This window comes from Fusarium subglutinans, assembly GCF_013396075.1.
Source record: "Fusarium subglutinans strain NRRL 66333 chromosome Unknown NRRL66333_c0000066, whole genome shotgun sequence".
Lineage (NCBI taxonomy): Eukaryota > Fungi > Ascomycota > Sordariomycetes > Hypocreales > Nectriaceae > Fusarium > Fusarium subglutinans.
The window spans coordinates 114,132-141,539 of NW_023502129.1; the positions used below are offsets into that span (position 1 = coordinate 114,132).

A 27,408-nucleotide genomic window follows, 5' to 3' on the forward strand; every position below is an offset into this window, starting at 1 on the left:
AAGACACCGCAATGTGAAAGGAACTTGATATGGAATAGAGGCTGGCTGACCTCAAGTCTACCAGGGTGGGGGTGACGTCGAGTCGATCGATGGATATCTCTCAAACAACGACAAGTACCTATACATCTGCTGCTGTCGTCTGTTCTTTGATGGACTGTATTGGCTACCTAGGAAGTATCTCTTTACAGAATTCTCCAAAGTCAATTCCGCAAAACTACCTACACTACGGAGTACACCTTCATGGGTCATACTCTCTCGTCCTCGTGTCGGGCTCAATCTGTCGATACCTGACAACTTGACAGGGATAGCTGACCTATGACGATACCTAGCCGTGGTGGAGACGACGCCCCAGACGCCAGAAATCCAGTTCGAGAGCCCCAACTTGGAGCTTAAGATGGTTGCTGGAAGCTCGAGCGGATCTATGATAAAGCCTGGTTATGGGGTTGCCTGAATGGCTTGTATGGTTGTGTACCCATGCTATGATGTTTTTACCATCTTGGTGCTCTGTGAGACATTGCACAGATCTGTCGTGGATCGAGGTTTGTAACTGTGACTTGCGGATTGCGTTTCCCCGTTGTAAGCTGCAGCTATTCCCGACAACCCTGGTCCATGGTCGAAGCTTCTAGAACCTTCTATCCTCTGAACTTCACACACATGGACGAAATGCTCTAAAGGTTCCAATATGTGTTGATAGCTTCTTTGGCTAATGAATTGATTTTTGTAGTTATTACAAGTAAAAAAAATTGATATCTAAGTGTTGAGGTCTCCTATGTAGCACGCACTATGCTTCTAAGGGGACCTTGACCATCCAGATCCTATATTGTTGTTCGCGCGCTATACAACTTTGGAGTAACTCGAGGGGAAGTATACAGCAGCTCAATTGTACGCTCACTTTAAATGATAGTAGTTCCATATGTCGCATCTACTCCGTACCTTAGCAGTAGTTGCTTTAGTATCTATACTTGAAGCTTGACTAGTAGGTTGTTCAAGGGTGATTGTTCGAGGAGTTGGGCGTGACCATATTTGCTTCGTGGAGCTCTTGTCAAAGCAATCACACATTTAACAAATCCAAAACTACCAATGCCACTGGGTTCATTGCTTTATATATAGAAAACTAGTTCTAAAGTATCTACCTCAAGTCTCTTACTTAAGGTTGATTACCTTAAATTGCCTGAGTTGGAGGCTGGCACGTGTAAGTCCACGCCAAGAAAGTCTTTATCTTATCTGTCTTAGTACGTACCCCTCCACTGCAATTCGGCGCAACTGTACACTGGAAGCTCGTCGCTTAGATCGTCATTTATTCAATACAACAAACATTCGGCAAGCGTGTTTCGTCGAAAACATAGTCATCACTATCAGCATCAGCCTAGAGGAAACAACTCAGAATATTGTTTGCCTCATCCTATCTTTATCGGGCAACATCTATCGAAATAAAGCTCCTTGGCACCCCTTCATGGTGGGAGGAGTGTCTGATCAATAAACTGAGCTTGTTGGCACTCGCAGAAGACGATCGACGTTTCAGCCCCTGCCATGGAGACGTCACATCAGGAATCAATAGATCGTGTGGTCGATTTCACGGGTCTCGACCCTATGGGCGATCGTGAGCTGATTATTCAAGCTCTGAAGGTTAGCACGGGGCAGACCCCTCAAAGTGAGCTTTGCGACTGACATATACCTACTTGACAGCAAAGTAACTGGGACCCCCAGAATGTTGTCAGCCAATTCTACGAAAACGAATCAAGCGTACGAACATATTCAAGGCCAATGCCCTGCAAATGCTGATTATATCGCAGTTTCGAGCAAAATATAAACAGCTTTGGGACGATTCTATGTTCGCCGCAGATCGAGACGGTAACGACAATACGACTGGTATCTGTCAGTAGACTGTTACGCCTCCCTCCGAACGTCAACTGACCCCATAGCCTTCCATGTCGAGTCTTCCGATCACAACGTCATTCAAGGCGTAACTCCCCCGTCAGAGTCACACGCGTACGGCGCTCCTTCGAGACCTCCTTCACGATCAAACAATCGATCTCCCTTGGGTACGATGGTAGACTGGACTGCGGCACATGTGCCCGGTAACTCTCTTGATCGCCCTCGTGAATATGCGCTAACCAGGGTACACACAGGTGTCCCAGAGAGCCAAGCCCAAGAGGATGATGACATGCAACGAGCTATTCGTGAGTCAGCACAAGAAGCTGGCCTACCGGTGTCACATCACGAGTCTGGTATTACAGGAACGTCGGAGCCACCGCCTCCCCATTTCGGTCCTGCAAACCGCGAAACATATGTCGCGGCCGATTGGGCTATTGTCCCATCTGATCCTATGAGGGAGAGTTCCGTAAATGAATTTGCACCGTCAAAGAGGAAGAGAGCTCCAGGCGCGCCCGCGATGTTGGCAATCAGCAGTGTGCAAGGTGGTGAACACCGCCTCGGCGGGCTTCTCACAATTCTGCATGAAATTCCTCTTGCACGGAACATACTGCTCGGCATTGGATCGCCTGCTACCACATACGGCTGTAATAATGACTGGTGGCGAGGAGAAACCATTCTATCACCGGAGGTTTTGGCAAAAATGGCTGAAGAAGGCACCTCAGACTCCAATGTGCATAAGAGCGGCAGTGCATTTGAGGACGAAGTACACCGATTGATGGCGTTTCTTGACTCTACCGAGCGTGGTTATGGCTCGATATCTGTTCTGGCAGATATTTTGGCGGATTCTGACACGCGGGGCATGGAAAAACAATTCTATGAGATGCTCGACAAAAGACACCCTGATGTTACTCGGCCAATGATGCAAATTGCTGGAGTATCGCTATTCTACGGAGATGATGATGAAGAAGAAGAAGAAGAAGTCGCAACCTTTGGTCTTCTTGAGATAGAGCACTTCCAACATGAGTACCACTGCATCAAAACTCTGTATGAGGCACTTGATCACGTTATGTGGAGTGATACCGTGGGTTTGGATAAAATACACGATGGATCGAAGATGGCATTTTTCAAAAAGATGGGCGATGTCTTTGTGTTAGACACCACTGGTGATGGGCCAAGCGATTCTTTCGAGATTCCCTTGGAATTCTACCCAGAAAGATACCTCATGAGCCGGAAAGATGAGGCACGACGGATCCAGCACGGATGGTGCCAAACAAAGGAACATGTGAAACGTATTCAGGACGAGAAAGAACAGCTTCTTAGCTTGGCGAACACCTGGGGTGGCGCAACTGATGACAAGGGCGCTGTTTTGAAAAAAGCGATCGATCAGTGGGAGGGATACAGGAGTTATCTGGAAAACTTTCTCCGATTCAAGACTTTGGAGAAGTCGGGATTCGATACTGATAAGTATCCTGACTACCGCACTGCTCCTCCAGATGTGGACGACAACGTGTATCTGGAATCTCAGAAGGTCATAGACGTGATGGACTATTCGGAGAGTTTACTTGTGGACCTTGAGACAAAGATGAAAGGTAAGCCTTGGCTTTGAAAGTCCTATGTTCTCCTGGCTAAAATGGCCCTAGGCCTCGATGTAGAGCTCGAACAGATCACAGCCAAACAGCGAGCGTTGGGGAGACTCCTTACAGTACCGGATAAGCCAAGTCGTCCTAAACCCATGTCCTGCAAAAGGTATCTCCTCCGCGGACTTGTTGCATCGCCCACCGTCTTATATGTCTGCCAACGGGAGGAAGCAGATCTGATAGACCTTGATGACGAGGAGACAAAACCAAGAGATCAATGGTGGAGGCTGGCTTATACCCCTTATTCCGGAGACGAGCCCATTAGAGCGGAGGTAAGAGAACTTGATATTGATTGAAGTAGTGGAGATTATTCTTACTAACACAGTTGCAGAAAACAACTATCGACGCAGTATTGGTCGATATCTGGAACGATACCAAAAAACCAATGCTGGTATACGCAACGGAAGAGGCCCTTGGAACGCCCAAGGACCATCTATCGCCCCAACTGGAACGATTTATCAAGGTGGAGAATAAAGCTTTCCGTCAAGAGCTATCTAAGGAAGAATCCACAGCCGATGAGTCCCAGCAGACAGGTAACATTGAGTCCAGCTCGTCTCTCTCGCCTCATTCGTCCTTTTCGCCTTCTAAGAGGAAGTTTCGGTCTGATAGCGGTGGTTCGATGGACAGCAATCGTGCCTCGATCGGCAGTGACGATGATAGGAACGGATTCGACAATCCTTTCCTCCCTGATGACGACGAAAGAGTCGGTACTGAAATGTCGGATTACGTCCATAGCTTCACTGCTATGGAAGGCTACATCCCAGATTCACTAGCAGGCCCTACTCAAGATTCAACAGCTCCGACAGAGCCGACATCAGCTACGATGACACCGAGCACAGTGACAGCCGACTACTTGGATACCAACACTGCGTTTGCTTCGGAGGAGCCTCGAAGTCCGGAGATGCAAGAGAAGGCTAGGCCGCCTCCTTTTATGACATTGTCCAGGAACTCATCAATGCGAGCGGACTCAACCAATTTGATGGACATGGACATCCCAGATGAGAAACGTTAGGTGACTCTGAGAGATAAGAGTTCACGAATGCCGACGTTTGCTTGCAAGGGGTAGCATTCTTCTTCTTTTTGGTTCTCAGGCGAAGACGGCGCGCCATTCGATGAAGGGCTCGCTGGCTTACATAGCATAGTTACTTAGAATAGCATTTGAGCGTATGGAGTTTTAGGTTTTGCTCATGCAGCCTAGTCAGGACAAGGTAGAGCATGCCTTCGAGCGGGTTCTTTATCAATCAGTATCATTACTAGAGATGTCTTGTACGAGTGTCCCCTTTCTCTTCAACCAAGGAAGACAAGATAGAGAACACGATCAACAGGTGCTCCTCATTATGGCACCAAGCGAATCTTTGTAAGTTGTATATTCTGTCTATAGAAAGCACGCCTGATAAACACACCCTTGCTCCATGTAAACAACACGCATATAACAGAGACCGCCAGTCTTCCTGCATTCCCTTAGTGTCCGTATCGCTCGATGCTTGCAATGCTCGTCCCATTCCGAGTAATGTGCATCTTGAACGCCTTAAAAATGGAATAAAATAACCTCGCTATGTCCTTGGTACTGTAAATGAAAGAGGGTGTCGCGAAATGGTGTAGAAGGTAGAGGCTTGAAGAGTAGCCAACCCGTCACTCGTCCTGGCCACGCTGAGAAATGCATGGCCTTCGGGGAAAGTCTACTTTTGGTCTCTGACATCGTCGTCATCCTCGTCGTCATCATCAAAGTCTTCCATGTCCTCGTCGCTGTCGCTGCCGCCAAAGTCTTCCTCTTCATCTGTCATGTTCCAGAAGTCGGCATCATCATCAATTGGCTTTTGTGGCGCGGGCGCGAGCTCTGAGGGAGTGGGCATCCTTGACCCTGGCGGGATATCCTTCTGAGACTTATCAACGATGTCCTTTGCTCGCTTGTTATACTCGGTCTTGTTGTCGCGATAGAGGACGCTGGCATCGACATTTGCGGGTGAGTTGATTTCGGGATCGTCGAGGAGGAGTAGAACGGATCGCAGGACCGATTCGACACCGTGGAGGACATTCCAGCGCTCGCTGGCCAGCTCGCCTGACTGCTCGTCTTCGCCTGGCTTGTGGAGGATGGAAATGCAGAGATTACCGTCGGTGTAGACGTTGGGGTGACAGATGTTCTTGGTGAGAAATTTGAAGCTGGGCGGCTGGTAAGGATAATCGTTTGGAAACTTCATCTCAGCCTTGAGGTAGGCTCCGTGCCAGACACTGTCGGGGTTAACAACCCAGAGGCCGATCTTCCAGACCAGAAGGTTTGAGTCGTCGGTCTTGAAGAGGAGACGATCATGTTAGACGATGTTTGCTGGATGGTGCCAAACGACATACCTCGATGTTGACCCATTTCTCCTTCTGAAGGGGTTGCAGCTCCTGCATAAGTCTCTTTTGCGCCATGATGACTGACTATCGATCGATAACTAAGGGAATTAGGTGCGCGTGCGCTACTCCGCCCGTCCAACGACAAGAATCCTCCAAGCGAGCGTGTGTTTGAAAAGACCGAAAGTCGTAAGAGTGTGTGAGGTAGTTGGTTGTTGTGAGTTGAAGGGTTGAAGAGTTGGGCCGGGCTTAATAAGTCAGGCCAGCGCCAGCGCCAGCGGCAAAAGGGAGTCGTTGGCTGTGCTGAGCTGTGCTGTACGGAAAGGGCGGTCGGAGGAGGGGCGGCTTCGGCGATTGGACGTGCAAAAGCTGAGCAAGGTGGTGTTTGGATTTAGAAGAAGCCGCAGCCGCTTCGCTTCCCTTCGTGTTGCTTTGCTTTGCTTTGCTTTGCTTTGTTGGCAAGTTTTGTTTGGATACCTCCCTCTTTTTGTGTTGACAGCGGGAGACGGGGGAGGGAGGAGTGTTTATTTGTTTGTTGTTTACCTATTGAAGGGTTGTTGGCTTATCGCTTAACGATGAGGCAACCTTGATAGCAAACGTGTTTGAGGTTTGGAACGCCCAGTAAAGACGAATGCGGAAAACAAGTCAAGAGAAGAATTAGTGAAGGGGGAAAAAAGAGGTATGACCCTTTTGTAGTCTTTTTCTTCTATTCTTATCCAAAAAGCAACAGAGATCGAGGTAAAAGAAGAGAAAAGTGTTCAATAAATCAATTACCTTTACCTTGGGTATTCAATGAAGTAGGTATTTACCTTACCTAAAGAGCCCATAGAGAGTCATTCACTTCGGCCTTGCCGCCGCCATCCGGGAACCGGAGCATGGAATCCACTCTAAGCCGGCCGGTGACCACTTGCACCTGCCACCTGGTTTTGGTTCTGGCTCCAGTCTCCTGGTTCTGGCTCTGACTCCTGCCTTGGTTTGCCCCTCGTCCCGTGCCTATCCTGCTAGCCTGCCTGCCCTTTCTTTCCCTTTGGCGGGAAAAACTGACGTCGGTCCCTTCCATGACCCCACACCTCCCCTGAATCCCCTCCCTGAAGCCGGCCCCACTCAAGATCACGCTTAGGTACGTATCCGTTCCCGTCCGCTCCAGCCCTGCCCATCTACGGAGTACATTCCCATCCTTTGCAGCCATTTATTTGATGGCACTGAAAAGGGCATGAGATAGGATTGGAGAAACAGGTTGGAATTGGAACGTGCCCCCTTTTCATTTGTTTATTTTGAATATAATTGTACCTGATCGACAAACTCTCTGGCCGCTGCTCTAGGGTATTGTATATACGTGTTCGGGCTGATTCAGCGTTAGCTTTTAGAATTTGTTCCTTATCGCAGTGTATCATCAGCGTTTCAAGTAGGATTCATGTCAAAACAATATGTAAGATTCAAGAGGGCCAACTGTGTTTCTTATTGTGTCTCTCTTAGACTGCCCCATGATATAAGATAAATGAGGCAGTCCCTTCGGTCCCTTATCTAGCATGTGTAAATGCCATCGAGAGGGTCTCAAATCTAGACCGAGTTGAGTGCATATAGTCAGGCTTTAGAATAAATTTATAGTCATCATAATCTTCTCAAGTTGTGTAAATATTATTAGAATTCATGATATCAAGCCCCCATGTTTAGGCCCCAAGATCGTAATACACGCAGTTACCTGACCGAAAGTTGTACAGGAATGCGTGCCGCGACCCGTCGCCATTCTTCTTCTGATACTTGAATCGCAGGTTATCTAGCTCGTCATGAATCTCACGGATATATTTCCTCTCCGTGTTCGTCACTGACTGCTCGACCTGTCGCCAGCTGTCTACTTCTGAGAGGCAGGTCCCGCGGATTAGGTCCATTACTTGATCTGTTGTCTCGATGGCCAAAATAGGACCGTCGAGGAAAGACTGGACCAAGCTGCTCGCAGTGCTTTGAGCTTGTTCCACAACCGTTCTACGGTTGAACTTTTTGCTCCGTGTTTGTGCCACCAGCACACGAACCTCCTGCTCTTCCTTCTCACCCGAGCCATTGGTCGTATCTGCAGAGCTGTTGCCCCGAAGTTTCACCACTGTTTTTGAATCGCGTTCTCGAATCTCGTTACGAAGCCAAGAAAGCAGTTGTGTTGTTGGTATATCTGCATCAGGCACATCCTTTCGTCCCAAGCTTTTGATCTTCAACATTGCATCCTGTTTGATGATGATGAGCCAAGAATATTCTTCTTCTCGGTGTTTCGATAGCAAGTCTTCGGGGGATCTGGCATCCTTGGCCAGCTCAGCGCTGATGCTGTGTGCCCAGAGCGTTTGAAGTATTTCGGTACCCAAAGATCTCGACACAGCAGCGCTGAAGCTAGCTACCAAACAATCACACTGTCGAGTATCAGTAAATGTTGTGCATATGGTTATGTGAATGACTTACTCGTCGAGAGTTGAAAATTCCGCTTGGTTCGTCCTCGGATTTCTTCAAGAACGATCGCCCCCCGGCTTTGGGAATCTTTGCCAATCGCTCCCATGCCAGACTGAATCCAACTGCATGTTTCTCTCGAACTTGGCCCCCGGCCCTGGGTCGGAATTCTCTGATAAGTTGATCATACCTACCGCCAGCAGCAAAAACATCCTTGACCTTTTTATCGTAAATGCATGAAAAGATGATGCCGCCCGTGTAGAATGCTTCTTTCAAGCTGTTCAAAGGATTGATATAGATCTTTGTTCCTACACCCAGGCGCTTGCAATACTCAACGACTTCCTTGAGATGCGCGATTGTCGGAGAAGCTCGCTGGTACATATTGCTGCCCTCAAAAAGGGTTTTCAATTTGGAGAATGTCTTGTTTGGAGTGTCTATTCGCTATTAGCCCCGAGACTCCATATGTGTCCCTTACCTCACTCACCTCTGAAGTCGAATTTCTGCAATTCGTCCACGCTTATAGCCGAAACACCTACAGTTGGTGACCGCAGCTCGACCCTAATCTTCTGCCAGTTAAAATTGTGGATGTTCAGCTTACTCAACACGTCTGCCGCTGCACGTCGACTTGCAGGGCTTATCCCACAATACTCGAAGATAAGCTGTAAAAGATCTGAGTGTCCCAGATGGAAACACATAGGAGTTGTGGACAAGGAAGGAAATGCATGGACAATCTCATCCATCACTTTGAGAACCTCCGCTTCGTTCAAAGCAAAGTCCAGGGCGTCAGTGGTGACAATGTCGAAATCAGCTTCTCCAAACATCAGTGGGTGGCCTCCATCGTTCTTGTCCCGGAAAACGTTGCCAAAGGTAAAAGATCGCTCCACAACTGGATCAAAATACGCCATTGTCCTTGCATTGCCCAGTGTGAGATCATAGGGCAGTTGCACCACTTTGCCTCTTGGGGTCAAAAGTTGGACAGCATTGTCTCCATAATGCGATGTCCGTGGATATATGCTGCTTCGAGGCGGTTCTAGAGCGCCATGGCTACGGAAGATCGAAACAAGCTTTTGCTTAACCAGTATTTGATTGAGAAGCTCCTGTGGACTCAATGACCTCGCAGACATATCCCAAGCGTAATCCTCAATAGGGTCCATGCGCTTCGAAAATAGCCACGAAAGTGTCTTGTGGTAGTATGGCGAGCTTGGGTTTGCCAGTATAGCAAGAGTCTGTCTACCTCTGACGCTCTCTATCTGAATAGGTAGCTCTTCATTGTTGAGAAGGTCAGTACTTGAGGGCCGTTCCTTGGGGTTGTGGTTGACCAGGGACAATACGATTTCTGTCTGAGCTTTGTCTGTAGGCTTAAAGTCCGATGGTAACACTGGTTTCGGCCGCCTAAGCTGACCAAGGACATCGGCCTTTTGCATACCTATCATAGGTAGATAACACATCTCGAAGAAAATGATGCCTAGGGAATACATCTGATTTCGTTAGCTTAAGACGGCAACGTCCGGATTTAATCCACCAGTCCACTTACATCGACCTTCGTGCTATATATGCCGTTGACCGTGGATCTGACTTCAGGTGCGGAGTAATATGCAGTGCCGATGCTTCTCGTCATATCGTCTGTCTCCAGAGTGTTTCCGTTTGCCTTTTCCAGTGAGAATTGTCCGCTGGTGGCGAGTCCAAAATCGCCAATCTTCACATTGTCACTGCCATCAGAGTCGCTGGTAATGAAGATATTTTCCGGCTTCAAATCACGGTGAACAATGCTAAGCCCATGGATGTGAGCCAAACCTTCTAGAATCTGAGAAAACAGTCGCCAAATTTCGGGAGTATTCTTGTAGAGATTCCTTGCGATCAGATCTCGAAGGGTCTGGCAATCGTGAGAAACTATGCATAGGAGATGTTACCAGACTGTGTTACTTACTCGTTTCTCACAATACTCCATCGATATGTACAGCATGGTTCTGTATGAACGCTGATATCGAGCTCGTCGCTGGAACATGGCGTTTCTTTCTTTATCTGGCGAAGAAACTCTGTGAATGGACATCTCATCTTCTGTATCATCATCATCCTCCTCTGAATCGTCTTCATCAGAGTCTTCTTCAGAGTCTTCAGAGTCTTCAAATCCATAGTCGACGTTGGCATTGGATGAGATGAAATCAAGCCCTCCTGTACTAGCAGCAAATTCAATTTCAATCCCAGCAGATCCAGTTCCTTGAGTGTTCTCTTCGGTAAAGTATCCAGTTGATGTATCGTCCTCAGTTTCGGCTTGATCAGGAGCTTCTTCAACCCATGCGGTATTGTACCGGACAACCGCAGGATGGTTAAGCTGAGACAAAAGCCTTACTTCCTTTAGAATCTCTGTCAGATTAGCTTGGGAACGTGGTTTTATTTTCTTGATGGCGTAAATCTGGCCGTCCAGCTTCATCCTCGCCTTTACCACCTCGCCGAAACCGCCCTTTCCTAGCCTGGCTTCCTCGATGAAGTCTTCTGCGTACCGCGATAGCGCGGGACCCCGATGAGTAGTAAACTCATGTCGAGGCCTTGCCGGCAGGTTTTGTGTGGATAGCGAAGAGCTTGTTGACGGAACTGCAGGAGAATCTTGGAATAGAACCGGAGCATCAGTGGCTAAAAACTCGCTGGATCCAAGCTCAAAAGCTCGAGGCCGTTTTTGCTTATCTTCCTTGAAGAACCTGTTGACTAACTCATGCAGCGAATGGGACAACGTGACCGATTCCATAAGATTCTTGGGCGATGAGTATGTTCGCAGCACCTCAAGGCCAAAGATCATTTGAATGAACACAACGCCAAAATCCCAAATATCAGTCTTGAATGTATACGAGGGCTTAGATGCACCAGCAATCTCAGGGGGCAACCAGTAGGCAGACTTGGCAGTGTTCAATCCTGGAAGACTGGGTTTGTTTGAAGTGATAGTGTGAATTTCTCTCTGGTACCAGGCATCAGAGATCTTGGGGACGATTTGCCCATTCGGCTCTCGGAATAGGAGAATATTCCCTGGGTGAATATCTTGATGTGCAATATTCTTGTTGTGAAGGAAATTGAGCGCATCAAGCAGATCCCGCGTCCAGGAACGCACTCTGCCAATATCCGCAACCCGTGTCGCAAGCTCCAAGAACTCCTCTAGGGAATGCTTTTCTGCCAAGGGAGACAAGACGTTCACAGTGCATATGTTCGAGACAGCAGGATCAGTAGAAAGCCCGGACTGGACCTTAAAGCCCAAAACCTCAACGAGATGACGATGATGAACTCGCTTGACAGACTTGAGATCCTGAAGACGAGAGTCGAGACTTTGTAGTTGAAGCTTGAACTCTTTCGTGTCCTTATTTGTATTACGGATAACAGTCTGCTTCAGTGCCAAAGGCAGGGTGCCTTGCCCATTGACCAGCACAGGCCGGACTTCGTAAACGGTGGATATAGGTCCCTGCCTAAGGTAGCGTTTGCCTGTAATAGCCTTGAAGACGAGGGTATTTCCCGACTGATCTGTAGCGCTACATAATTGCTCGAACTCGATGGTTTCTTCTGTCTCTGAGCTTGTTGAAGATTGCTGGGGCGTATTGCCGCCGTTGCGACGCTTTGACTCCTTGGCTTTCTGTTTCTGTCGTTCGACCTGCTGCTGGAGCATCTCAGCCATAATACGATCTTCTTCTTGCGTCGCTTCTTTTTTCTTTCGATCTTCTTCCCGTTTCTTCTCTTCTGCTAACCTCGCCATGGAAGCTTCGTGCCGCTCTCGTTCTTCCTCGAGAGAGGGTAGATGTTTGCCGTTTGCCTTCGCTTGCGCAGCATCCTCGAGGATATCCCGTACTCCTTCGACGATTTGATCGATCATTTCTTGCGCATCCTGTGCGAATAGCTTTGGCTTTGTTTCTAGGTACTTCTGGATCTTGAATGTCGTGACGTCCTTGAGGTCGTAGTTCTTCAACGTGATAAGAGGAGGTGACTTTGGGTATGTTGCAGTCATGACAAACCCCAGCGTACAAGCAAAGTCTTCATCCGATGAAGCTTTGATCCGGATATCAAAATGCGGTTCTGACTTCTATATATAGGTCGTGAGCTTCAAAGTTGGCCAAGATGATGGGTCTCCATAAGGTAATAAGGGTTCTTCAAAGGTTACCTTCCAGGCGTTCTGAGTTTCGGCATGCATGACGAAGTCGTCGCTGTAGATAGCCTCAAGGGCCAGTAGCTCGTTCTGTTGTAGCTCTCCATATTCGATTTTGTTGTTGACCTCCGGGCTCGCAGCAGCAGGTCGCAAGCCCGGGAAACTTGACTCATTTTTGTTGTTATTCTTGAGGCCCGAGGGTGTGTTCCAAACCCCAGATTGCTTCCCCGCCATGTCTGTACAAAGAGGAAGTCACAGCAAGAGCTGCGACTTCTACAGAGAAGAGGCCATATCGGCGATACTGAAATGATAAATGATGTTGTACTAAGGATTTTATAAGGGCATCCAAGGTATGGATGAAAGATAAGTAGGAGAGAAAGACAAAAACCCCCTTCTGACGTTGGCACAGCGGGGTAGTTAGTTAGTAGGTACCTGGGCAGGGGCCACTCTTTTCCTCACACCCCCCTAGAAACCATCTCAACTTCGAGATTCAAGGTTCTGATCATCTTATCCAAATATCATCACAAGCTTAGACCTACTACTCTAAGCTTTGGGTCTATGATTAGGCAGCATTTAGATGAAATGGTTATCCGGAAAAAAAGGAATTCTACTTATTCCATATCCCCTGAGCCCCCTCGTCTCAAGGTTCTTTAATACCCATGTTTCCATCTTAAGTTCTCGATACATGGCATCCATGGCTGCCAACTCAATTCCATTCACAAAGGCGGTGTCGTTTCATCGAATTACAGGCGGCCACAGGGCTGATGAGGGGTCCGCTGCGGCTCTTGCGCTGACGACCATCAGCTTAATTGCTTGAGTGCTCCATTGGAGCTACCGCCTGGGCCACCCGGCGTCCCTACACGGGAGAGAAAACTTAGGACCTTGGGCCTAAATGATAAAAAGACATAGGTAAACTAATCCAAGTTTAGGACATCTTTACTGTATTGAGGATCTTTTGTTAATTTTATCTTGACATCTTATCTTAAGGTCTGATATTTTCTTGTTCCCTGGGGCTACATTACTGGTCGTGCAATGGACTGGTTAGGTAGATGTAACTTCAACCTTGGATTATCTGGAAGGAAATCGGGAACAGAGGGCTCTTCATATGAAGACAACTTACTCCCAGATTCAAGTCTAAGCATCATCTCAGCTATGCTCCATATGTTCATGGTAGTTAATTTGGTTCTACGTTGTGATAGCTTGCTTGTACATACATACAAACAGATATCTTGCGTTAGCTGGATGGCCCCCTCTATTTTGGCTTAGCGCGATTCTCATTGGGTAGAAGCCGGTGGTGGGACAGGGGTGCCAGGGTTTGGCGTCTTTGATCTGCGACAGGTGAATGTAAACATTGAAAGCGAAAGTCAACATTGACATCAACCAATTTCATCCAATCCTATCCTGCCACAATTAGTCGATCAACAACACAACAAGACCGACGAGGAGAATAAATGTTACTACTTCAACCTTTGTGATCGCTTATGCGAAGGATTTCCCTCCTTTAATCGGGCGCCTGACATTCGCATTCACGCTTACGCGCAACGTGCCGCAAGATGTTGGGTTGGATGCTGAGACGCGGCGAGAACGCGCCAGAACCGGTCAATGATGGAGGTATGTATGCACGCAGACGCGATAGCAGGTGAAATAATTGACCTTGTTTACTAGACACCACTCAGATTGACCAACCCGACACCCCGGCGCCTGTTTTCGCTGCTAGAGCATTCAAGAGTGCATTGTTCGGAACTCCAGCGCGTCCTACCAACCGAAATACAAGAGCAGTAGCAAAAGACAGAAATGACAAGACAGCTCAAATGTCTCGGACCCCGCCTCGACCCCAAGGGATTCTTTTGACCCCGGGTACCGGAACTACGAGACGAAAGCGCGTCTCTTTTGGACAAGACGTCAAGAAGAATAACAATCTCTGCAAGGAGCCAGAAACGCGCCAACGCACACGGCTAAATGACGCTTTGGAAAAGGCTTCTAAATCGGTAAATCAGAACAACACATCACAGCAAGATCAGGATGACTCTTCAGATGAGTGGGAGGAAGCTGATGACGAGGACTACTGCACACACGACATTACGGTTGATCTTAACGAGCCTCACTCGCAGTCGGGCAGATATTGGAAGGAGGAATTTGAGAAATACCACGAAGACGCAAAGGCCGAAATGGAGAAGCTCCTCAAGTATAAGCAACTGGCGAAATCGTATGCCAAACAAAAGGATGCTGAGGCAATTGAGCTCGCAGTTAAGCTCAAGGAAGAACAGCAAAAAGTGATTGAGATGGAAAGGCAGATTGCCGAAGGTGCTTCCAAGATTGCATCGAAGCGAGTAGACAAATCAGACGAAGTCAGTTCCGAGCTTTTATCGACACTCACGAAGCAGACAGCCCTGGCTGTGCAGTATCGAACACGCGTCCAGGAGCTTGAGGACCAACTTGAGGAGTTCCTTCGAGAGCGGGAAGACGATGCCGATGCCGATGCCGATCCCAAAGACCGCAAGCGACGACAAGCGACATCACCCAGGACGCAGAAAACCCTTATCGAGACACAGCGTGAACTCAGGCGAGCCCGAATGCAGGTCAAGGAAGTTGGCGAACTTCGTGAGCAGATATCTTCTCTAAAAAGCCAGCTCAGAACGGCGGAGAAGCGTGCTACCAAGGCCGAGGCCATGAACGAGACGAAGACTACACAAGGAAAACCCGAAAACGAATCGGTGCGCGAAGGTTCACGAGCGCAAGAGCTGCGCGCTCAGCTTCGTGAAGCAAGAGAAGAAAATAAGAAGAAGGATGAGGAGCTACGACAACTAAAACAAGAATTCGAAGCCTATCGTAACGAAACCCAGGCCCACAATGCGGACACCAATGGAGTTTTAGAACGAGCACACACTAAGATTGCGGAACTCAAAAAGGAAATAAGGATCCTCAAGGCTGGGGACAATGATGCTCCTGAGCAGAACGACAACGCAACTCGGCCTAAGAGCTGGCATGTTCAGACAGACGCGGGGCGTCTGGCAGACGAACCCTCAAAGCCCAGAAACATCGGTGTGGATGACAGTACTAAGAATCGAAGGCACAATATGGAACGACGAAGCTTTGACTTGACGGAGCTTGGAAATGACACCATGGAGCTTAAGGCGACAGACCCAAACGTGCCCTCATTACGCCAAAAGTTTCACCAAGACGCTGTGCCAAAGGTTACCAGATTGGATATCGGCACGTCAAAGCCAGTATCGTCAAGTCTTGGTGATAAGCCAGACATTGGCCGGCCTAGATGGCAGCCATTTGTCCCGCGATCACCAAGAAATAGAGCATATCTTGGCGAAGAAATCACCAAGCGGATTGAGAATGGGGGTGCGACTCCCGGCCGACCTGGCCTGGAAGACATCGCCGCGCCTGACCTGCCCGCGCTGGCCAAGTCAATCGCTCGCTCGAAACGCATTGCATCTGCCGAGAAACCTGTAGAAAGAATCGACTTACTACACGACCACTATGCGCGTGTAGGGGGCCCAGATCCCAACAACAACGCAGTGATGGCCAACGCGCCAAAGAGCGTGCTGCCGCCTGAGCGTAGAGCTGCTGCGATTGCGAGAATTGAACAAAGAATGGCAGAGAAGAAACGAGCGCGTGGAAGGAAGGCATATGATAAGGAGAATGTCCGACCTTGAGAATGATAATGTACATACGATGGATACCTTGGGTGTGATATGAGTAAGTGAGGTGGAATACCCTGACTATTGACAATTGTTTGTCTTCCAGTCAAAAAACCCGAATTGGATTGGCATTCGCATGGAGTTTAGGAGGTTTTCCTAGAAGAAATTCTTATTGTTGGATTTACATGATGATAGTTGTCATGGTTTGATAAGTAGTAGTTTTTTTAAACCTCGATGGTCTTATCTCTGAACGAGCTATTTTGATGCTCAACATAACCTCTAAAAATATCTAAACTCATGATGCCTTCACAAATTCAGGCACCGAATACGGCCAATGTTATTCAAGATGAGATCCATGAATTAGAGAAGCGTCTTCAGGATGCCAAAGCGCGTCTGAACAAAGTCCTGCCTTCGCCACCCGTGTCAACGGCTACAGAGCGTAAGACTCATCTCAACCTATAGATAAGGACCATAACTCACGCCTCATAGCTCATCTCCCCTCGACAACTCATTTTCTACTTCTTCTCTCAGACTCGGCACTTCCATTAGGCTCGTTTGCGTTTAGCAGTGGTCTCGAATCTTATCTTGCTCACGAACCGCGTGCTTCGGCATCGTTTGCCTCCTTTCTTCCTTCATCGCTTTCATCGTTCGCCGCGACAACACTACCCTTTGTCCTAGCTGCGCACCGCAACCCAGAGTCTCTCCCTCAGTTAGATGATCAGCTCGACGCTGCTATCATTTGTACTGTTGGTCGGCGTGCGAGCGTTGCGCAGGGTCGTGCACTACTAGGAATCTGGGAGCGGTCGTTCCGTGCCAGCTGTCCAGATGTTGATGGACAGCCGTTGAGGGAATTTGCAGTGCTGTTAAGACGCGAAAGTCAGAAGGAAGTGCCCCTTGTCTCTGCGCATCTGGCGCCGCTGTTTGGAGCGATATGCGCTCTTGTTGGACTGGGTTTGCGACAGACAGCATATGTTTTCATGCTCAGTCATGTTAAGGCATTGATATCTGCTGCGGTGAGAGCAAGCGTGTTTGGTCCCTATCAGGCGCAAAAGGTATTGGCTGGGCAGCAAGTACAAAGGATGATCGACGATATGATCGATCGAGAGTGGAATACTCCGGTTGACGAGGCTGGGCAAACAGTGCCACATATGGATTTATGGATTGGACGGCATGAGACATTGTACTCTAGAATTTTCAACAGCTGATGTCATATGCTGCTTGTGGTATCATTATTGTAATACAAAATATCTATGCATTTCTAAACATCAATCAAACGCCTTGTCCCTATTCATCATCGCTGTCGCTGTCACTGCCGTATGCCACCAAAGGTCCTGTTGTAGCCGTTGCTTTCGGCTTTGATGCCACCGAGACCTTGGCCTTGTTAAGAGCCGCGAGGGTGCTGCCTGAGAAGATGCCACCAGTCTCTTGTTGAGTTTGAGGCTGTTGCTCCTCAACTTGAGCCGGTGGTTCGCCTGACTCTCCGTTTTCAATCATTGGCCGTTCCTGATATTCCACTTCAAACCCTTCTCGGCCCAGGGGGTTGACTGCCTGAGTACCCCGGGCAAAGTGGATTTCATCGGGCGCTTCGTATCCCTCAAGACCATAGCTGCTTTCGATCTTCCGTCGCTTTCTAGCTTCGGGATCTCGACCTTCAATTTCAGCAACGAATTCTGCAGGAAGGGCTCTTCGAATAGCCTCAGCAGCTTGCTCCTCGATGTTGCGCGCTTCTCGAGCTTGCGCCATAGGGTTGGGATCGGCTGTTGCCCAACGAACATTGAGCACTTCTTCGTGGTCGAGAGACTGATGCGCCATGGCCTCTTTGGCAAATTCGGCATTGGCTTGGTTGACGTATGTGATAAACGCGACACCTCGGGTGTTGAGAACACGAACTGTAATGGTTAGCAACAAGTCAATGGGGATGGTGAAACTGGAACTTACTGCGCTCAACAGGGCCCCATTCTGCAAAGTGTCGCGCCACAATCTCTTCGATATCGTCTGTGACGTGAATTCTTCCAACGTAGACTGTTCTGTTCTGCCTCATAAAACTTCCGACACCACCCATGTCGTCTCGGTAGTCGGAAAACTTGTCGCGTCCAAAGCAGTCGACATTGGGGTTGAAGTGATCGTATGGTCCAGGTAGCCTGTGAAGATATTCACAGTCTTGACCTTTTGGACAAACGCCGCGCGCAAAGCGCAAACAGAAGTAGCTTCCAGGCATAGTGTCGGCCTTGGTATATCCGCTGTCCTTGGCAACATTGCAACGACCCTTCGCTTTGGTCTTCGATAAGTACTTGTCTTCTCGATCACCACCAGACCACTTGTTATACCAAATATTGAAGATTGTGCCGGTCTGAGGAGGGGGTTCTGATGTGACGAAATCGGGATCGACTTGGGCGCGCGCAGGTCGCTTCTTCTTGCGAATGATCTTCTTGACGACTTTCTTTCCAGTTGGTGCTGCAACCTCGGTATTCGTGGTCGCTACCGCCATATCCTGCCCTTCTTGCTCGACGACCGGCGCCGCTTCGATTTGTTCTGCTGTATCGGCCATTGCAACGAATGCGGAAGATGGATCCTGAGAAGTTGTTGTGATGGCAACGCGACAAGCCTGTAGGTGCTGATGATGCAAGGCTATAAAAGTCCATTTCTGGGGAGGAATAAAGTGTCAGAAACGGAAGGCGGTGAGACTGACCTCCCGTACCTGTGGAGCTTGTTCGTTCGAATTCTGCCACGACTTCATCAGGCCCTCTCTCAACCCCCCACTCATGATTTAGATCTTGATCTGGAGCCCAGGATTCGGGTTATTCTTTCTGCTGATTGCCTTTTCCTTATTGAACTGTTTCTAGAGACGCAAAGCCGTCTCAAAGCACCGCCAATATGGTGAACATTACGGAGAAGATCAAGGAGTAAGCTCAGTCTTCAAAACAGTGGCGGGGCACTACTGACATGATATCAGGATTGAGGAGGAGATGAAGAAAACACAAAGTGAGTAAATCTATGATCTTAGAAAACCTGGCGTTATGTCCCTTTTTTGCACAATTGCTGCACTGTGCCCAAAGACGAGACCTAAACAGTTGGCTTCGGGTGAAATTAAAGTAGCGACAAGTTGGTGGAATAGCGCATCATTTCCGGGACTTCACAAGGCTTGCGAATATTAACTAATATCTTTGTAGAGAACAAGGCGACTGGTATGTTGTCATAAAAACAGTATTTGAATGTTGCAATATTAACGACACCCAGAATATCATTTGGGTCTATTAAAAGGGTTGGTTTGGCATGCCATGGCTACAGGACTGTGGACTTAAGAGAGATTTATACTAATTATACTAGAAAACTCGCTCGACTAAGGGCACAGCTTCTAGAGCCTGGTCCTGGAGCTGGCGGCGGTGGTGGTTCAGGTTTCGATGTCAGCAAAAGTGGTGATGCGCGAATTGCTCTTGTTGGTTTCCCATCAGTAGGAAAATCGACGTTCTTATCGAAAGTCACCAAGACGCGGTCCGAAGTTGCTTCTTATGCTTTCACAACCTTGACAGCCATTCCCGGTGTGCTCGAGTATGGCGGTGCTGAGATTCAGCTACTCGATCTTCCCGGTATTATCGAGGGTGCTTCTGAAGGCAAGGGTCGAGGAAGACAAGTTATCTCAGCCGCCAAGACCAGTGACCTTATTCTAATGGTTCTTGACGCTACCAAGAAAGCCGAACAAAGAGCATTGCTCGAGGCTGAATTGGAAGCTGTCGGCATCCGCCTGAACCGAGAACCGCCGTAAGTTCAACTGAGACAAGTTTGAGTTGCTATTAATACGAGACTTTAGCAACATTTACCTCAAGGTCAAGACAGCCGGTGGCATGAAAATCACATTCCAGTCGCCTCCCAAGAACTTGGACGAGAAGATGCTTTACAACATCCTGCGCGACTACAAGATTCTGAATTGTGAGGTTCTTGTTCGTGATGAGAACGCTACAGTCGATGACTTCATTGATGTTATCATGAAGGACCATCGAAAGTACATCAAGTGTCTATACGTCTACAACAAGATTGACAGTGTCTCGCTCGACTTCTTGGATCAGCTAGCACGCGAGGATCATACCGTTGTCATGAGTTGTGAGCTGGACCTGGGTATCCAGGATGTTGTGGACAGATGTTGGAAAGAGCTCAAGCTGATCCGTATCTACACCAAACGCAAGGGTGCCGAACCAGACTTTGGTGAGGCGTTGATTGTGCGCAGTAACAGCACAATCGAGGATGTCTGTGATCGCATTCACAGGACTCTGAAGGACACGTTCAAGTATGCGCTGGTATGGGGTGCTAGTGCAAGACATGTTCCTCAAAGAGTTGGTCTGGCACACCCTGTTGCGGATGAAGATGTAGTGTATATCGTCAGTGCTTGGAAGGCTTAGATGCGTGTGCAAGCTTCTTAAAGCCAAATAAAAAATAAAATAAAAAATCACTACCACACTCGGTTTTATCCGTTCAAGTTTAGAACTCAAAGACATGTTTCATTGTTTGAAAACTGTACATAAACCGGCCACCAGAAAAGAAAGGCAAGCCAAACCCTGTCATCGCATCATAATACCAAGCCAAAGTTTCCGTAGTCTGTAATTATCACCAATACAATGTGTGTATGTGTATGTCAAGTGAACCCCTAACGCCCTTTACCTGACCTCCAGCGGTTTAATAAACACCATTGGCTAGTAGTCGATAGCCAGCAAAAGTAAAAGCAAAAGCCGTATCCATGAAATGTGGACATGTTTTATCCGGAAAGAAGAGGTATTGTTGATCCTCTTATAGCTGGAAACCGGCCTTGGCTGGTGCTGGCTTTGCCCCCAAGGGATTGTCACCCTGGAGTTTCTTAGCGCTCGCTTGGGCGAACAAGGACTTAGGCTTAGCCCTGGCGAAGATGTTAGCTCATTGTTATTGTTAGAGAAGAGAAAGAACGACGAACTTGCTGGCGTGCTTGTTTCGTAGAGCATTGATCTTTGCAGAGCAAGGGCTCATGATGTTGTCTGAAGGCGAGACGTACTTGTTGGCACTGCTTAAAGGTTAGACTGACACTGGGTTGGGGCAGTTCACTATCACTCACGTCTCTTCCTCAGCCATCTTGGACTGGAGGACCTGGCGATGATACTCCATGCTCTTCACGTCTTTGGTAACTGGCTGCTCAATCATGGGAGCGTTGACGTCCTTATCGGCGAGAACCTTGGCTGACATGATGAAAGTGTTGTGAGAAGAAAGTAGACGTGTGAGAGAGTAATGGTCGAGTGTAGACAGAGTAGAAGTTGATTTGTGTTAACGTTCTTTGTTTGTGTATGAAGGAAAACAGTTGAGATGGATGTTGGGTTTCTTTAATGAAAAGATAGAATGCCCTTGTATGAAATAGGTACAGTCCATGCACAAGCAGTAGAGAATTAGCAGGCAAAGTAAACGTTACCCTCTGTTGACGGGGCAACAGGCAATTAAAGAAAAATGCAAGGATATTGGGCAGCAGGGACTCGATGACGTTGATTATTTCCGTGTTTTAGCGGGCGATAGAGGCCTGGAATGGTCCGTTACAGGGGACTCCACTGTGAGAAATGGCACGCTGAGGCCTGTGTTTTACGCTTGCTTGTCGTGAACGACGCACCATCACTGGGGTAATGGAATGGCATGACTTACATGCATGTGTATAGAAAAATCTCTCAGGGATTTAGTTAGATGTTGACTCATTAAGACAAGAAAAGAGGTAATGCATGATATTTCTACGACACCCAATGAAAACTCAAAGACACTGGGACCTTTGAAACAACTTTTTAACTATGTATAGCCCGTTCGTTGTTCTAGGTATAATAGAAGTGCGATATGGCATATCACACTTGAGACTACAAGCGTAATCAGGTGTCACTGTTGACGGAGGATTCTCGGGAAATGTGTGAACTATGCCCTTAATATTGGTGTTATGGATGAAATCAATGCCAATAATTGCCCCAAGAAGCTCTAGGTTCCCTACTTCAGACACCGGCGGGAAGAGAACAGTCTGGATATCCAACCAAAAGTTCATATTCTACGAGCAGATAAGGAATAGCTATGCCGTATTTAACAATAGAATAATTTAGATATTCAACTAACTAGTTATGCGGCCACCCTTCGGCCATTATCAAACAAACAACCAACAACATGCTACCACGCCACTCTGCGCTGTGACAACCAAAACCTACAGCTTAGCATTGTGCTTTATTCTGGCACCAGGCTGAAGCCTCTCAACACCGTATTGCTTCAACAACTCCTCAGTCTTAGCCCTCTGTCTCTGAATGGTCGCTGTCGCCTCGCCACTGCGCTTGTTCTCATTGCGTCCCAGCTGCTGCAGATGCACCTCATCAGGTCCGTCGGCAAGGCGCAGTGTGCGGATACCTGCCCACATGTATGCCAGGGGTGTATCCTGGGAGACACCAGCACCTCCGTAGGCCTGAACCGCACGGTCGATGACATTGAGAGCTGTCTGGGGAATGAGGACCTTGGCTTGTGCGATCTCCTTGAGGGCCTTTTTGGGACCTAGGTCGTCCATCTTGATAGCGGCATTGAGAACGATCAGGCGTGCGGCGTCGATTTCAATACGGGACTTGGCAATCCATTCGAGGATGACACCATGTTCGCGGAGAAGTTTGCCAAATGGCTTCTTTGACTCATCGTTGACGCGGAGCAGCATCCAGTCAAGAGCACGCTCAGCCTACATATTGTTAAATGCTGGTTCAGACTAAGATATATCATGGTAGACTTACAGCGCCAATGCTGCGCATGGCATGGTGAATACGGCCAGGTCCAAGGCGACCCTGAATAATCTCAAATCCTCGCCCCTCGCCGAGGACCAGGTTAGAGACAGGAACTCTGACGTTCTTGAAGGTGATGTGTCCATGGCCGTGAGGGGCATCGTCGAATCCGTAGACCTTGAGCATGCGGTCGATGGTAATACCGGGTGTACCGGCGGGCACCAGAACGACCGACTGTTGACGATAAGTGTCCTTGTTGTTGGCATCTGTCTTACCCATAACGATATAAATCTTGCATCGTGGGTCACCAGCACCGCTGGACCACCACTTCTGGCCATTGAGAACGTACTCGTTACCCTCGCGACGGATATCCATCTCAATGTTTGTCGCATCAGACGAAGCAATTTGAGGCTCTGTCATGAGGAAAGCGGAACGGATCTTGCCATCCATGAGAGGCTTCAACCACTGCTCCTTTTGAGCATCGTTACCATACTTGGCCAACACTTCCATGTTGCCTGTGTCAGGAGCTGAGCAGTTGCACGCCTCGGAAGCAACGTGCGAGCGGCCGAGCCACTCAGCCATAAGTCCATACTCGAGGTTGGTGTAGCCGGGAGACTCCTTGTAGTGGCCCTTGGGGAGGAACATGTTCCAGAGACCGAGCTTTCGGGCCTTGGCCTTAAGATCCTCGATGATGGAAGGGTGGCCCTCCCAACGAGCATCACCCTCGCCAGCTTGAGCCTCTACAACAGGGTCGGCGCTAGTAAGAATTAGAGATACCGTAGCGCTGTGTGGAAAGGGGAAACTAACGGGATACATTCTTCCTCGACGAACTTGGCGACAAGGTCAAGCTGCTTCTTGGCGGCATCGCTGACGCGATTGACAGCCTGTATTATCAGTGTTAGTGTCACTATTCTCTTAGGTGAAGCTAGGATGGAGTTTCTCACAATGAGGGGGATTCTCGCCGACATCGTAATGTTGTATAGTCAACTGAGGAAAGACTGTGATATGGGTGGATGGAATAAGGGAATGTAGTATCACAAGCAAAATGGATGATGTATCACACCAACAGTGATAAGACAAGACAGCGAGATAATATAAGGAAGAAGAGAGGAATCAAGTCAAGATATGAAGAAATAAAGTACAAGTTAAGTTACTGCAAATAATTCTACCCCAGGTTTGTCTCAAGCTCCAACTTCTCCGCACATCGTCGAATGTCCAGCAACGGAGCCGAGGTTCGCGGCTGCTGACTGTACATCTTGGCCACTCACAGCTCGCGCTTCTCCAAGTGGATATTTTGGAAATCCGGGGTACAACTGCTGCCATTGGAAGCCTCCACAGCCTCGGACAGATGTGGGTCTAAGCCGAGGAGCTCTGCTAGCTGACTCGAGCTTCCCCGGTTAGAGGCGACTCAATTGATGTACAATGTTGATAATGGCTCGATTTATAATCTAATATGGCCTGATTAGATGTATCTTCCACTAAAGCCTAGGCATTGCCTCGAGACTCTAGCAGCTGACGCATTAAGACTCAAACACAGCTCATATCGACATCATATCACACTTAAGAAAATGCTGACGCATTCAAAAGGCAGAACAAGTCGCATCCATGTATAAACACCAAAGAGAAATAAGAAAAAGAAGACTAAACCCAGCTGCCTCTTTATGATACATCCAGGCAACGTCAATAATCCACCACCGAGGATAGCTACCATCCTCGTCACTCAACACAATCACAAACATCCCCACACCCAATCAACATCTGCCCATGTCATCCTTTAACAAGCGCAGCCATCACGGTCATTCTCGATGTGGATGTTGATCGGGTCATCAAAGTCGCCGCTGAATTCTTCAGACTCTTCTTGGGCGAGAGCGTTGCGAGCAATCACTGCGAATCATTAGCTTCGTCAAGGTGTCAGAACATAGAATCTTACCTTCAAAAGCCTGGTCGATGTTGATGGCCTCCTTGGCACTTGTCTCAAAGTAGGGAATATCACCCTTGGACTGGCAGAATGTCATGGCGCGCTTGTTGGAAATCTTTGGTAATGTTAGATCGTGATCACCAATCCTTTCTGCTTACTCACCACACGCTTGCTCTCCTCAACATCAATCTTGTTTCCAAGCACCACCTAATAACTGCATCAGCACGCTTCCTTCTTTCAAGCTTAGAGCCACTAACGAATGGGAAATTGGGGGGGTCCCGAGGAGAAGCCTGGATGAGGAATTCATCTCTCCAGCTGTCCAGTGCCTCGAAACTCTTGGCATTGTTCACGTCGTAGACCAAAACACAGCAATCAGCACCTCGGTAGAACGCCACGCCGAGGGATTGAAAACGTTCTTGTCCGGCCGTATCCCAGAGCTACCCAAGAAGAGTCAGTCTAATGTCCCTCAAGGTGCGATCTTGTGTCCGTGTCCTACCTGCATGGTAACTTGTCGATCGTCGACGAGGACCTCTCGGGTTAGAAAGTCGGCCCCGATAGTGGCCTTGTAGCTCGCGCTAAACTTCTTGTTGACCTGTAATCGCAAGATCGCCGTCAGTCTTGTTACACCTTTCATCGATATTGGTTGAAGATGCGTACATATTGGTTCATCAAGCTGGTCTTGCCAACACCGCTATCGCCCAGGATGATAACCTATTTTCACATTCGTGTCAATACTTGGGGTTCTGGACAAGTTCTGGCGTGGTTTCCATCGTCTCGCACCTTGAGAAGGACCTTCTTTCGTGAAGACATGGTGAAATATTGTTTCGGGACGAGAAGCGTTGCTCAATGACGTTATCTCGTGCGTTCCAGCCGCAATGATCGAAGCGCCTTCAACTTGATAGCCTCGATTTCTCTGTTCCTCGGCTCGTGGGCTGCCTTCGATTTGAAGCAAGACTTCTGCTGCTGTGGCCGATCTGGAACTTAAATTCGATCGTCGAGAACCGGGTTCGTAAAGGGTTGGTGTTTTGGAGATGGCAGCGGCAGATGACAGTGGGTGGAGGTACCAATGTCGCAGCCTTGCCCGTCGCTCGAGGTGATTTTAGGGGCTAGTCCGAGTTCAGCTTAGCGGTATGCATAACTCAGGAAAGTGGGGGTAGCAAGCCTTGGGTTTGTGCAACTCCACGTGACATCATATGCACCTCTATCATGCAACATTAAGCTTCCGAAGACTACCTAGCTTTCACAAGAACGTTCTAGTAGGGATCAACCTTCATTATCAGGTACGCAAAGCCTCATGGACGTGCCAACGAGGCTGAGACGGCTGAATTATGGCGGATGATGGCCTTCTCGACAAGGTCCACGCTCTGAGTGATCTCGAGCTGGCCTTACTCCTTTGTCTAATTAGTCGCGAACACTGTCTTGTCAGCACACCATCCGATGCCATCGACGACTTGATTCAGGAGCTACAGCTTGTAGCTACAAAGACATTCGGTCTCACTTGGGTCGTGATCGATTGCACTCCCTCCACGACGCTTGAAGACTTCGCGTCTGCTCTTCTTCTAGGCAATGCGGCTTCTCCATCTAGTCACTCTCCGACAGCATCGCGCCATCCGGATTCATACTTTACATCGAGGCCATCAACGTCGCATCCGCGCACGCCCCTCAGTCCTCTAACGCCCAGTGGTGCGTTTGCGTCTCGAATTGCCAACGTGGTTTTCGCAAAGAATCTTAATCGAGCACCACAAGCTGTACAGATCCAGGCGCTGGAACTTTTACGTACTCGTCGGATCTTTACTCGAACTTCTGTTCAGACAGCTCCGAAACAATTCGTTTTTATTCCGGTCCTAGAGGCAGCTAGTGGAGGCGAAGCTCGTGTGACGGCGCACCTGAATGATTTCTTATATATAGCCTATTGGCATAATCCCGAAGATGGATTCGTCAACTTGGAAGAGGCAGATGGCGGCAATGATGCCGATACTGCCTCCACGGGTAGTGTTGTGAAAAGGGGTCCTGGAGAGGAACCCAGCTCAGACCCGCCCCTGATTGTCGAAAGCGTAGGTTACCCTGGCTCAATTTCTGTCCAGCCATTGACTATTTAATAGGATATCAGTTATCTTGGTACACTCAGTAAAGAGGCACAAGTAGATGTCGAGATCATCCGCTACCAGATGAACATCATCTCATTCCTTCGAATGCACCGAGCTGTTGCTGGGGGTATCAGTCCCACAGCCACAAAGCACTTTGGTCAACTCATGCGTTGTTTGGCTGCTTTGCATCGTCTAGACTTTGTAACACCTGCTTTGGTTGGCCTCGCTGCCCGCAAGGTGTACTTGCACCGAGTACAGCTGACTCGCCCTGAAAAGGAGAGGAGCATGCAATGGGGGAGTAGACTTGAAGCAGTAGAAGCCCTGTTAGAAGATATCGGTCCAGAGGATGTGATTGAAGATGTCTTGGGCATGGTGACCGCGCCGGTCTAAGGTCGGTACCTTGTATTAATTAATTCTATAATATTCTACACGTCATGACAAGTCGAGGACTCCAGTTCCCCCATGAAGCCACCCATGACGTATAATCTCGTTCATCTTTTGTTCGTGATGCCGATGGTCCGTAGCGTGATTTTGCCATATCCCAATGTCACTGCCGTTCCAAAAGGATCGGTCTAGTAGTAAAAGCAAAAGCCAACATACATCTCCTTTCAACGCCTAAT

General features: G+C 48.4%; 10 protein-coding genes across 10 annotated transcripts; 4 read left to right on the forward strand and 6 right to left on the reverse strand.

Annotated features, from left to right (window-relative positions):
- Positions 1-1,530: 1,530 nt before the first annotated feature.
- FSUBG_6385 (uncharacterized protein) lies at positions 1,531-4,524 on the forward strand (the record flags this gene model as incomplete). Its single annotated transcript, XM_036684577.1, has 6 exons — positions 1,531-1,626; positions 1,687-1,743; positions 1,794-1,875; positions 1,923-3,464; positions 3,516-3,784; positions 3,844-4,524. 6 exons carry the CDS (start codon positions 1,531-1,533, stop codon positions 4,522-4,524), a joined length of 2,727 nt encoding a protein of 908 aa, XP_036538100.1.
- A 667-nt stretch (positions 4,525-5,191) lies between these two features.
- On the reverse strand, positions 5,192-5,924 carry FSUBG_6386 (ubiquitin-conjugating enzyme CDC34; the record flags this gene model as incomplete). The annotated part of the gene is made up of 2 exons (XM_036684578.1): positions 5,192-5,800; positions 5,859-5,924. 2 exons carry the CDS (start codon positions 5,922-5,924, stop codon positions 5,192-5,194), a joined length of 675 nt encoding a protein of 224 aa, XP_036538101.1.
- A 1,592-nt stretch (positions 5,925-7,516) lies between these two features.
- Positions 7,517-12,630, reverse strand: FSUBG_6387 (PEK GCN2 kinase; the record flags this gene model as incomplete). Its single annotated transcript, XM_036684579.1, has 6 exons — positions 7,517-8,242; positions 8,292-8,710; positions 8,761-9,754; positions 9,811-10,149; positions 10,204-12,333; positions 12,412-12,630. The coding sequence occupies 6 exons, from the start codon at positions 12,628-12,630 to the stop codon at positions 7,517-7,519; spliced, it is 4,827 nt and encodes a 1,608-aa protein (XP_036538102.1).
- A 1,319-nt stretch (positions 12,631-13,949) lies between these two features.
- Positions 13,950-17,251, forward strand: FSUBG_6388 (uncharacterized protein; the record flags this gene model as incomplete). The annotated part of the gene is made up of 4 exons (XM_036684580.1): positions 13,950-14,007; positions 14,062-16,049; positions 16,365-16,485; positions 16,536-17,251. 4 exons carry the CDS (start codon positions 13,950-13,952, stop codon positions 17,249-17,251), a joined length of 2,883 nt encoding a protein of 960 aa, XP_036538103.1.
- Positions 17,252-17,330: 79 nt separating this feature from the next.
- On the reverse strand, positions 17,331-18,594 carry FSUBG_6389 (pre-mRNA-splicing factor CWC2; the record flags this gene model as incomplete). The annotated part of the gene is made up of 2 exons (XM_036684581.1): positions 17,331-17,935; positions 17,985-18,594. 2 exons carry the CDS (start codon positions 18,592-18,594, stop codon positions 17,331-17,333), a joined length of 1,215 nt encoding a protein of 404 aa, XP_036538104.1.
- Positions 18,595-18,920: 326 nt separating this feature from the next.
- FSUBG_6390 (GTP-binding protein) lies at positions 18,921-20,440 on the forward strand (the record flags this gene model as incomplete). The annotated part of the gene is made up of 6 exons (XM_036684583.1): positions 18,921-18,949; positions 19,000-19,028; positions 19,217-19,231; positions 19,284-19,308; positions 19,374-19,805; positions 19,855-20,440. The coding sequence occupies 6 exons, from the start codon at positions 18,921-18,923 to the stop codon at positions 20,438-20,440; spliced, it is 1,116 nt and encodes a 371-aa protein (XP_036538105.1).
- Positions 20,441-20,825: 385 nt separating this feature from the next.
- FSUBG_6391 (BNS1) lies at positions 20,826-21,251 on the reverse strand (the record flags this gene model as incomplete). The annotated part of the gene is made up of 3 exons (XM_036684584.1): positions 20,826-20,931; positions 20,986-21,072; positions 21,124-21,251. The coding sequence occupies 3 exons, from the start codon at positions 21,249-21,251 to the stop codon at positions 20,826-20,828; spliced, it is 321 nt and encodes a 106-aa protein (XP_036538106.1).
- A 979-nt stretch (positions 21,252-22,230) lies between these two features.
- FSUBG_6392 (acyl dehydrogenase medium-chain specific mitochondrial precursor) lies at positions 22,231-23,751 on the reverse strand (the record flags this gene model as incomplete). The annotated part of the gene is made up of 4 exons (XM_036684585.1): positions 22,231-22,743; positions 22,796-23,540; positions 23,591-23,667; positions 23,728-23,751. 4 exons carry the CDS (start codon positions 23,749-23,751, stop codon positions 22,231-22,233), a joined length of 1,359 nt encoding a protein of 452 aa, XP_036538107.1.
- An 806-nt stretch (positions 23,752-24,557) lies between these two features.
- On the reverse strand, positions 24,558-25,511 carry FSUBG_6393 (Ras-related Rab7; the record flags this gene model as incomplete). Its single annotated transcript, XM_036684586.1, has 7 exons — positions 24,558-24,667; positions 24,714-24,816; positions 24,864-24,908; positions 24,959-25,138; positions 25,198-25,293; positions 25,359-25,412; positions 25,482-25,511. 7 exons carry the CDS (start codon positions 25,509-25,511, stop codon positions 24,558-24,560), a joined length of 618 nt encoding a protein of 205 aa, XP_036538108.1.
- Positions 25,512-26,029: 518 nt separating this feature from the next.
- Positions 26,030-27,178, forward strand: FSUBG_6394 (uncharacterized protein; the record flags this gene model as incomplete). The annotated part of the gene is made up of 2 exons (XM_036684587.1): positions 26,030-26,755; positions 26,804-27,178. The coding sequence occupies 2 exons, from the start codon at positions 26,030-26,032 to the stop codon at positions 27,176-27,178; spliced, it is 1,101 nt and encodes a 366-aa protein (XP_036538109.1).
- Positions 27,179-27,408: the final 230 nt, after the last annotated feature.